This window comes from Topomyia yanbarensis, chromosome 2, assembly GCF_030247195.1.
Source record: "Topomyia yanbarensis strain Yona2022 chromosome 2, ASM3024719v1, whole genome shotgun sequence".
Lineage (NCBI taxonomy): Eukaryota > Metazoa > Arthropoda > Insecta > Diptera > Culicidae > Topomyia > Topomyia yanbarensis.
The window spans coordinates 105,252,608-105,263,682 of record NC_080671.1 but is presented as its reverse complement, the minus strand read 5'-3'; the positions used below and the strand labels follow the sequence as shown (position 1 = coordinate 105,263,682).

The 11,075-nt window shown below is 44.4% G+C and overlaps 1 protein-coding gene across 1 annotated transcript; it reads left to right on the top strand.

The window, feature by feature from the left end:
* The first annotated feature begins 557 nt into the window (after positions 1-557).
* On the top strand, positions 558-7,239 carry LOC131679083 (DNA-directed RNA polymerase II subunit RPB1). Its single transcript, XM_058959639.1, has 5 exons — positions 558-741; positions 831-1,054; positions 1,107-3,256; positions 3,325-6,683; positions 6,741-7,239. The coding sequence occupies exons 2-4, from the start codon at positions 886-888 to the stop codon at positions 6,679-6,681; spliced, it is 5,676 nt and encodes a 1,891-aa protein (XP_058815622.1). The 5' UTR covers positions 558-741; positions 831-885; the 3' UTR covers positions 6,682-6,683; positions 6,741-7,239.
* Positions 7,240-11,075: the final 3,836 nt, after the last annotated feature.

The following is an 11,075-nucleotide window of genomic DNA, read 5'->3' as shown; positions in this document are numbered from 1 at the left end:
AAAGCGATGTGGCGTAGCCACATTAGGCATCGTCAACGCCTAATATAACAGAGATTTCAATGTATATTTCAAATTATGCCAAACGACCATTATGCCAAATGACCATTATGCCAAACGACCATTATGCCAAATGACCATTATGCCAAACGACCGTATGTGTCACCTACGGTTATGCCAAATGAACATTATGCCAAATGAACTTATGCCAAATGAACTTATGCCAAACGAACTTATGCCAAACGACGTGCTCCCGTCCAAATTTACCCAAAAATAATGAGATATTCCCCAAAGCCGACTAAACTTCATCCCATTAATTTTGAGTAAAAAAATCATTCCCTCTCCCTTGTTTTCCAGCAGTGAAATAAGGACAGCAAATTAAAATTACCTATTGGTAGGTAATGGATTTTAAGTGTGTAGTCATCGTCCCATTTTACCTCAACCCTGTAGTGAGCACTCGTCAGCTGACGGACGAAAGTAGCTCAGTTTCATGTGTCAACGTTCGGCGCCATCCGTTCGTTATATGCTTCGGCTTCGTGCCGTCCGTCGGGTACGTACGTCTTGTTCAGTCGACTCGCGGCTGCAGCAGCGAAGTTTCCTCCACCATTTTCTGCAAATGGACGCCTTGCTGCTTCGTCATCGCAATTTTTCGCTCTGATTTCTTTGAAGTTTTAACCCGTGAAGTTAGTTCGAAAAGCAGGATAAACATCGATAAAGTGCTCCCCAACCAGTGGGGAAGCGATTGTGAGTATTTTTAAATTGTTTCTTGACCGATTTGGTAGGAAAAATTCGATTTAATTTATTGGAAAATTTTACTTGTCCGCACACATCAGCCAGCGAAAAGAAGTGTAGTAAGAAGCCAAAGAAAAAGAGGAAGCTACTGCCAGGATGAGTAGCGACTCGAAGGCCCCGATTCGGACGGTGAAAAAGGTACAGTTCGGTATCCTTTCCCCGGACGAGATACGGCGGATGTCCGTTACCGAAGGTGGCATTCAATATGCGGAAACTATGGAAGGTGGACGACCCAAATTGTGCGGCTTGATGGATCCCCGACAGGGTGAGTAGAGGTTTTTTTACAAAGTTACCAACTTACAATATTTTTTTTGTAGGCGTTATCGAACGTACTTCCCGATGTCAGACTTGTGCCGGAAACATGACGGAATGCCCAGGTCACTTTGGGCATATCGACCTGGCCAAACCGGTGTTCCACATTGGTTTCGTGACGAAAACTATTAAGATTTTGCGCTGTGTTTGCTTTTACTGTTCGAAAATGTTGGTTGCACCGAGCAATCCCAAGATCAAAGAAATTGTAATGAAATCAAAGGGCCAACCACGGAAACGTCTGGCCTATGTTTACGATCTTTGCAAGGGGAAAAAAATTTGCGAGGGTGGTGAGGACATGGACATTACAAAGGATGGAGCACAGCAAGACCCTAACAAAAAGCAGGGACATGGCGGTTGCGGTCATTATCAACCATCATTGCGAAGAACCGGATTGGATGTGATCGCTGAATGGAAACATGTAAATGAGGACTCACAGGAGAAGAAGATTGCTGTCACCGCAGAACGGGTTTGGGAAATTTTGAAGCATATTACTGATGAAGAATGTTATGTACTTGGAATGGACCCGAAATTCGCACGCCCTGATTGGATGATTATAACGGTGCTTCCGGTTCCGCCTTTGGCTGTGCGACCGGCTGTTGTCATGTTTGGTGCAACTAAGAATCAGGATGATTTGACTCACAAACTGTCCGACATCATCAAAGCTAATAATGAACTGAAGAAGAACGAATCGACGGGTGCGGCGGCTCACGTAATTGCGGAGAATATTAAAATGTTGCAGTTTCATGTTGCTACACTTGTCGATAACGACATGCCCGGTATGCCAAAGGCTATGCAGAAGAGTGGAAAACCACTCAAGTCGGTCAAGTCTCGATTGAAGGGAAAGGAAGGTCGTATTCGTGGTAATTTGATGGGAAAGCGTGTGGACTTTTCGGCTCGTACTGTCATCACTCCGGATCCGAATCTGCGTATCGATCAGGTCGGTGTTCCCCGGTCCGTAGCACAGAACATGACATTCCCGGAGTTAGTTACACCATTCAACATTGACAGGATGCAGGAACTGGTTCGCAGAGGCAATTCCCAGTATCCTGGTGCAAAATACATTGTTCGCGACAATGGGGAACGTATTGATCTTCGTTTCCACCCGAAATCCAGTGATCTTCATCTACAGTGCGGATATAAAGTCGAGCGGCATCTTCGAGACGACGATCTGGTCATTTTCAACCGTCAGCCTACTCTACACAAAATGAGTATGATGGGTCATCGTGTCAAAGTGTTGCCGTGGTCTACCTTCCGGATGAACCTGAGTTGTACCTCTCCGTACAACGCCGATTTCGACGGAGATGAAATGAATCTTCACGTGCCGCAATCGATGGAAACTCGTGCTGAGATCGAGAACATCCATATTACTCCTCGGCAGATTATCACCCCGCAGGCTAACAAACCCGTCATGGGTATTGTGCAGGACACACTGACAGCGGTTCGAAAAATGACCAAGCGTGATGTCTTTTTGGAAAAGGAACAGATGATGAATTTGCTAATGTTCTTGCCTACGTGGGACGGCAAAATGCCACAGCCTTGCATTTTGAAGCCAAAGCCACTTTGGACCGGTAAGCAGATCTTCACGCTGATTATTCCCGGCAACGTCAACATGATCCGAACACATTCAACTCATCCGGACGAGGAAGACGATGGTTCGTACAAATGGATTTCTCCTGGAGACACAAAAGTTATGGTAGAACATGGCGAACTAATCATGGGTATTCTGTGCAAAAAGACACTCGGTACTTCGGCTGGCTCCTTGCTTCATATTGTCTTCCTCGAACTGGGACACGAAATTGCTGGACGCTTTTACGGTAACATTCAGACCGTCGTCAACAATTGGCTTTTGCTGGAGGGTCACAGTATCGGTATCGGTGACACCATTGCCGATCCTCAGACATATGCTGAAATTCAGCGGGCCATTCGCAAGGCCAAGGAGGATGTCATTGGCGTTATTCAGAAGGCACACAACATGGAACTGGAACCGACTCCCGGTAACACGCTTAGGCAGACGTTCGAGAATCAAGTCAACCGTATTCTGAACGATGCTCGTGACAAAACTGGTGGTTCGGCTAAGAAGTCGCTTACTGAGTACAACAATCTTAAGGCTATGGTGGTGTCCGGTTCGAAGGGGTCCAACATTAATATCTCACAGGTAAGAAGACGCTGCTTGCTCCGAGTCTGCGTCATAATTACAGCAAACCTCCATTCGTCTCGTTTCAGGTTATTGCTTGTGTGGGCCAGCAGAACGTTGAAGGTAAGCGAATTCCATTCGGTTTCCGCAAGCGCACTCTGCCACACTTTATCAAAGATGACTACGGTCCCGAATCGAGAGGATTCGTGGAAAATTCCTATCTTGCCGGTCTGACACCGACCGAGTTTTACTTTCACGCCATGGGAGGTCGAGAAGGTTTGATTGATACTGCCGTAAAAACCGCCGAAACCGGTTACATCCAGCGTCGTTTGATCAAGGCTATGGAGTCGGTGATGGTCAACTATGACGGAACGGTACGTAACTCAGTTGGACAACTGATTCAGCTGCGTTACGGCGAGGACGGACTGTGTGGAGAAACGGTCGAGTTTCAGAATATGCCCACGATCAAGTTGTCGAACAAGGTGTTTGAGAAACGGTACCGGTTTGACCCATCGAATGAGCGGAATTTGCGAAGGGTCTTCAACGAGGATGTAATTAAGGAGTTAACCGAATCGGCAGATGTCATTCAGGAGATTGAGGCGGAATACGATCAATTGACGCGTGATCGGGAAGCGTTGCGGCAAATTTTCCCCAACGGAGAATCAAAGGTGGTACTGCCGTGTAATTTGCAGCGTATGATTTGGAATGTGCAGAAGATTTTCCACATTAACAAGCGAGCACCAACTGATCTGTCCCCGCTGAAAGTAATTCATGGTGTGCGGGATCTGCTGCAGAAGTGCGTTATTGTGGCTGGTACGGATCGACTGTCGAAGCAGGCAAACGAGAACGCTACACTCCTATTCCAATGTTTGGTTCGTTCAACGCTGTGCACGAAGTATGTGGCCGAAGAGTTCCGCTTGAATAATGAAGCATTCGAGTGGTTGATAGGAGAAATCGAAACACGATTCCAGCAAGCTCAGTGTAACCCGGGCGAGATGGTGGGTGCCTTGGCCGCTCAGTCTCTTGGTGAACCTGCCACTCAGATGACACTGAACACTTTCCATTTTGCTGGTGTGTCCTCGAAGAACGTAACACTGGGTGTACCGAGGTTGAAGGAAATCATCAATATCTCTAAGCGACCAAAAGCTCCTTCGCTAACGGTTTTCCTCACCGGAGGAGCAGCTCGAGATGCCGAGAAGGCTAAGAACGTTCTTTGCAGGCTGGAACACACGACACTGAGGAAGGTAACTGCTAATACAGCTATTTACTATGATCCCGATCCGCAGAGAACAGTCATTGCCGAGGATCAGGAGTTTGTAAATGTTTACTATGAAATGCCGGACTTCGATCCAACCAGAATTTCGCCGTGGTTGTTACGTATTGAACTGGATCGCAAGCGAATGACGGATAAGAAGCTGACGATGGAACAAATTGCGGAGAAGATTAATGCCGGTTTCGGAGACGATTTAAATTGTATTTTCAATGACGACAACGCCGACAAGTTGGTGCTTCGAATTCGTATCATGAACCACGAAGATAACAAGTTCCAGGAAAACGAAGAGGAAAATATGGACAAGATGGAGGACGACATGTTCCTTAGATGTATCGAAGCCAACATGTTATCAGACATGACCCTACAAGGAATTGAAGCTATCGGTAAGGTGTACATGCATTTGCCACAAACAGATGCCAAGAGGAGAATTGTTATTACACCGGAGGGAGAATTCAAAGCCATCGGAGAATGGCTGCTGGAAACTGACGGTACCTCGATGATGAAGGTGCTGAGTGAGCGAGATGTCGATCCGGTGAGAACGGCCAGTAACGATATCTGCGAGATCTTCCAAGTATTGGGCATTGAAGCTGTGCGAAAATCGGTTGAAAAAGAAATGAACAACGTACTACAGTTCTACGGTCTATACGTAAACTATCGTCATTTGGCTTTGCTGTGCGATGTCATGACTGCAAAAGGTCACTTGATGGCCATTACTCGTCACGGTATCAACAGACAGGATACAGGTGCTCTTATGAGATGTTCTTTCGAAGAAACGGTCGACGTTTTGAACGACGCAGCGGCTCATGCTGAAGTCGATCCTATGAGAGGTGTATCGGAGAATATCATTATGGGTCAGCTGCCCAGGATGGGAACCGGTTGTTTCGATTTGCTACTGGATGCAGAAAAATGCAAGTTGGGTATGGAAATTCCACACACTTCAATTATGGGAGCCACAGGAATGTTCTTTGGTCCTGGAGCGACACCTAGCATGAGTCCTGCTATGACTCCTTGGCAACAGTCACAAACACCAGGATATGGCGAATGGTCTCCTTCCGGACCACCAAGTGGAATGACCCCAGGAGGACCAGCTTTCTCTCCGTCAGCACAATCTGATGCCTCCGGCATGTCACCATCTTGGTCCCCTATGCCGGGTTCTCCAAGTTCGCCAGGACCATCGATGTCTCCATATTTTACGGCGTCATCGCCAAGTGCATCCCCATCCTACTCACCGAGTAGTCCAAATTACGCCGCTGCTTCCCCAGGTGGAGCTTCTCCGGGATACTCTCCAACTAGTCCAAGCTATTCACCGACTAGTCCAAGCTACTCGCCAACAAGTCCACGTTATTCGCCGACATCACCAAATTACAGTCCGGCGTCACCAAACTATTCGCCAACGTCACCGAGCTACTCCCCAACATCTCCACTGTACTCACCAACGGGCACCTATGCTCCGTCGAGCCCGGCCTATTCCCCAACATCACCCTCATACTCACCAACAAGTCCGTACTCGCCTACTTCTCCCAGCTATTCGCCGACTTCTCCGGCTTACTCCCCAACAAGCCCTTCCTATTCACCCTCAAGTCCTTCCTATTCCCCAACATCGCCCTCTTATTCCCCAACATCTCCCAGCTATTCACCAACATCCCCCAATTACACTCCGGCGACCCCATCCTACTCCCCAACCAGTCCAAACTATTCACCCAGCTCTCCCCATTATTCACCAACCTCTCCAAGTTACTCACCATCCTCTCCGAAATATTCACCAACATCCCCCAGCTACTCGCCAACGTCTCCATCGTACAGTGGCAGTCCCCACTACACACCCACCAGCCCGCAGTACTCTCCGAACAGTCCGAAGTACTCTCCAACATCCCCAAGCTATTCACCGAGCTCACCGCAACACTCACCTAGTACTGGTAGCAGCAGCAACCTTTTTGTCAGCTCACCGACATATTCGCCTTCAACGGCTCGCTACTCGCCCAATTTGTCCTCCTACTCACCCGGCAGTCAGAAATATTCGCCCACCAGTCCGGTGTATACTCCAACATCGCCCCACTATTCACCCTCCAGTCCGGCTTACTCACCGACTGGCCAGGGTTACAGTCCCTCCAGCCCCGCCAGTCCAACCTATTCTCCGACCAGTCCATCGTATGAAGATAGCCCGGAAGATTAATGGTGAGTTTCTAGTGTCACCAAATCTGCAAGACTAATTTAAAATTGTAACCTTTTCAGATATAATCGCACAAATTCTGCCCAAGGCAGCGACCGTGTTTGGCAGGATCGCGGAAGCGATGGAGAAGGCTGACGTTAAGAAATGCGATTTGCGGAAACAAGTTTTGTTTTACCTATTTTTAAGCTAACCAAACGATAAACTTGAATAAGTGTTTTCTTGTTGCGGCACTTGCGCATGAACAAGATATAGTGTAACAAAGAAAGATGTTGAGAGGAATGCTAACAATATTTATCGTACAGTAATAAACCCCATAGCGGTAATCGGAAACAGATTTGAATAAAAATCATTTATATTTGAACACTTGCGATTAGTATGCATTTAACTATTATTCTGTCAAAAAAAAAGAAACAAAACTTCTTTTCTGCAAGCATTGCTAATCAATACGATTGAATGATATGGTAAGGACTAGCACCTCAGTTGTAGAGTTTACGACTGTAAATCTAACTGTTTTAAACATGGAATTCTGAGTCAATAAATGCATTCTTTATAGCAAATCAAGTGATTTTTCACATAATTTTATTGTATGAACTAGCCTCCTTCAAACATGTTTTTCCTCTTATGGTAACCCTAAAAATAGCATTTAATGAAAGCGAAACAATTCATTTGGAAACAGTAGAGAATCGGATATCCTTGTACCGTTATTTCACTATTTCCTTTAGATATACCGAAATAACATATTTTAATAAAACCTTTCAGAAAGTAAAAATTGCAGCATTCGTATTAACAGCCTAAAATGTATGCTACTTCATTACGGTAATGTCTCTGACATTACTTATTCATATTTCTGATCTAAAACAGAAAAATTGTTCTGGAGCCTAATAAATGCATAACCTAACCCCTTTCCCGGTCAAACCATTCGGAATCCTGAATGGAGTCAGTATGGATTCCAAATCAATTGCAACAACCGATTCTGAGTCGGAATCGGTTGTTGCATTTGATTTGGAATCCATAATGACTCCATTAAGAAATCCGAACCGGTTACGGAATGAGTTTAACTCAGCCCCCTGCTAGGCAGCCATTTTGTCCTAGCCAACATCTGCCTTCCCTCTAAGAACGGTTGGTTTCAAAATCGTCCAATGAAGGACGTTCGTTGGCAGCGATGCCACATGTTTTTTTGAAATGTCTGTAGAAGAATAACTAAAATGTCTGTAAAAGTCTGTAGATGGTTGTGTAAATCCTAGTTTCATTAAAATTTTACTTTAAAAATAGATTGAAAGTAGAATTCTATTGTGAAGGAATCACTCGTATTCGAAAACAGTTATTCTAGTGTAATTTTACTTAACACTATTACCCTTTTAAAAGTCTGTAGATCTCTGGCTACGTCTGTAGGAGACATCAAAAGTCTGTAAAATACAGACATGTCTGTAAATCTGACATCGCTGTTCGTTGGACCAATTTGGACATCGTCCAAATAACCGTTCAACGAACGTCCATCGTTGGACCCGTGTTGAACAGGAGGGTGTCACTCCTGTCATCCTCTATGGAGATATACAGACTTTGACAGTAGTCAACATATGTGGGCCTAGCCTCATCTAGGCCCATGTCGCCTGTGCAATAGCATTGGGTTGTTTTGATTTGAACAAACCCACTGAGAAGTCCAAAAAATTGTTTCAAAATCGTTCAACACGGGTCCAACGATGGACGTTCGTTGAACGGTTATTTGGACGATGTCCAAATTGGTCCAACGAACGTCCTTCATTGGACGATTTTGAAACCAACCGTTCTTAGAGGGAAGGCAGATGTTGGCTAGGACAAAATGGCTGCCTAGCAGGGGGCTGGTGTTGAACGATTTTGAAACAATTTTTTGGACTTCTCAGTGGGTTTGTTCAAATCAAAACAACCCAATGCTATTGCACAGGCGACATGGGCCTAGATGAGGCTAGGCCCACATATGTTGACTACTGTCAAAGTCTGTATATCTCCATAGAGGATGACAGGAGTGACACCCTCCTGGTTTAACTGGGTTAAAGCTATACTTTTGTGAAATCCCGACAAAAACAAAATTCTAGAGCTTTTTTTCATTACATCATATCTAACAGAAACGTCAAACGGAGAAAATCGCGTTCAAAAATTTCCTTGCAACTTTCAAATTTATTTAACAATTAAAGCACACAGAAGGCTATTAATTCTACTACTACCTCTGCATTTACTCATTGCAGGATCGTATAAGCATATTACATAGGGTTGCCACCTCTGGAGAGTCTGTGACCCGGAGATTTTTACTGAACTGGGGGGGAATCGGAAGGTGGTGGATTGACGGAAATTGGCATCAAAACGATTGCTCGGCAGTTTAGAGCACTTTAATCGCTTTTTATTACTACGTTACAGTAAAGCTGTAAATTTTTCACATTTGAGAATGGTTTTGTCGGTTTAATCCAGTGTAGTATTTCACTTCCCCTACTGAATACCAAGAATATAAAAGCACCAGCTACTCTCGCTGTGGAGGATAAGTCGATCGAGCTTTGCTCTCTTTCATAACTAACACGAAAAGGAGAGCAAAGGGGACTGCGGTATCACATGAGAAGCACTATGTGGTGTCAGTTATGATGAGGACGGGGCATAAAGAGTCCAAACTCACCCCCTAGCCAACAGTTAAGGGTCGCTGCAGGAGTAGCAACAACAAATTGAAAAACTCGTTTGATGTTGACCTAGTAAGTTGGATTAGAACAAATCTGCCATACCTTGGTGCAGCTGGTGGTAAGCGCCACTAACAGTGAAGTTATTTGGTAAAATTGCAGCAAAATGACTTTTTTACATCATTTTGAGTGACTTAGTGGGATGCTACATTTAAATTGTAGCATATAGCGAAATATTACTTTACTTAATTTGTAGTAAATTTTATGTTTTTCATATTCATTACTTTGTGAAAGAAATCAGCAATATTTGGTTAACTCATCTTCGCCACCTTGAAACTAGGTAAGTCGGGCAAAATAAATCTGAACCAGAGTAATAAATAACTTAGACTTTGTAAATATTTTCTAAAGAATCAATTAATTCCAAAACCACCAAACCCGGAGAAATTGATGTAAAACCCGGAGGTCCGGAGATCGCTCCCGAAAACCGGAGTCTCCGGGTCAAACCCGGAGGGGTGGCAACCCTAATATTACATGTTTTTCGCGAAGATAATAGGGAGATAATTGATAACTATTATGTAGTCTTGGCAACACCGTTTCGCGTCATCGAAGGTACGGTGTCGCCATCTACAAAAGTTGTGCCTGATGTGGGTGATGCAAATGCAAACAAAATGATGTTATTTTTTTTTTCTGTCGCTGTTTCTATACGGCATCAGGCCAAGTAGGCCCATCTCGCCGTTTATTTGTGTTTTCTTGCTGTTAGTTGGTTGATGTTGTGTTGTCTTCTTAGATTGGGTTCTTGATTTCTTTTAGAAAGTTTGCAATTTCTTTCAATTCATTCTCTTTCATTTCGTTGAGTATGTATGCTAGTGGTTTTTGTTGATGTAGCACTAAGTATTTTGCTCTTGTTGTTGTCCATTTTGTGCATTTGTATAAGATGTGTTCTAAGTTTTCTTCTTCCTGACATGCTTCGCAGTTGCTGGTTGGCTCCCAGCCCCATTTATGCTTTCGGTCTTTGGTCATACAATGATTCGATCTAATTCTGCTTAGTGTGATTGTTTGTTCCGTTGACAACTTTAATGTTGCACACCAAATCTTCTTTCCCGGCGTTTTCATGAATTCAAAGTGTTTTTTTCCTGTGGTTTCTGAAAGTTCCTGGTATTTTACGACCCAACTATCCCAGACATCGTTTTTGGCTAGGTGTAACGTGTCTCCTAGTGTCAGCGCTTCGTGTGTTGTTAGTTGTCTGTCTATTGCTGCTTTCGCCAGCACATCTGCTGCTTCATTTCCTATTATGCCCACATGGCTTGGCACCCATTGGATTGTGACTGTTTGTTTGGCTTCTATTATTTGTTTTAGTAGTCTGTAAATTTCTAACACTACGTAGTTTTTGCTTGCCTTCATTCCGCTTCTGATGATTTCACACCCACTTCTGGAATCTGTCAGTATAACAGTTTTTGTCTGTTTTGCCTGCAGGCACATATTGAGTGCTTCTCTGATTGCCATTAATTCGGCGTTCGTAATGCTGACGTTTGGGTTAGTTTTATACGTTATTTCCGTGTTTTCGTGCATATTTATTACACCTATGGCCGTGCCGTTTTTACTTCTCGATGCGTCTGTGTATATTTTTTGGTGAGAGTTGTAATTATTAGCTAACATTTCCGCGCACGCAGCTTTCCATCTACTAGCATGAATATTTGCTTTGGCATCTTCAATTCCGGAGATAGATGTCTTTACGTGTGCGGCAATTCCTCGCAATTG

What these genes read in the sequence shown, in the direction of transcription:
- LOC131679083 (XM_058959639.1), top strand. Translation starts at nt 886, where the DNA reads ATGAGTAGCGACTCGAAGGCCCCGATTCGGACGGTGAAAAAGGTACAG. An exon ending in CTTGATGGATCCCCGACAGG is followed by an intron (nt 1,055 to 1,106) that starts GTGAGTAGAGGT and finishes TTTTTTTTGTAG; the next exon opens with GCGTTATCGAACGTACTTCC. An exon ending in CCAACATTAATATCTCACAG is followed by an intron (nt 3,257 to 3,324) that starts GTAAGAAGACGC and finishes GTCTCGTTTCAG; the next exon opens with GTTATTGCTTGTGTGGGCCA.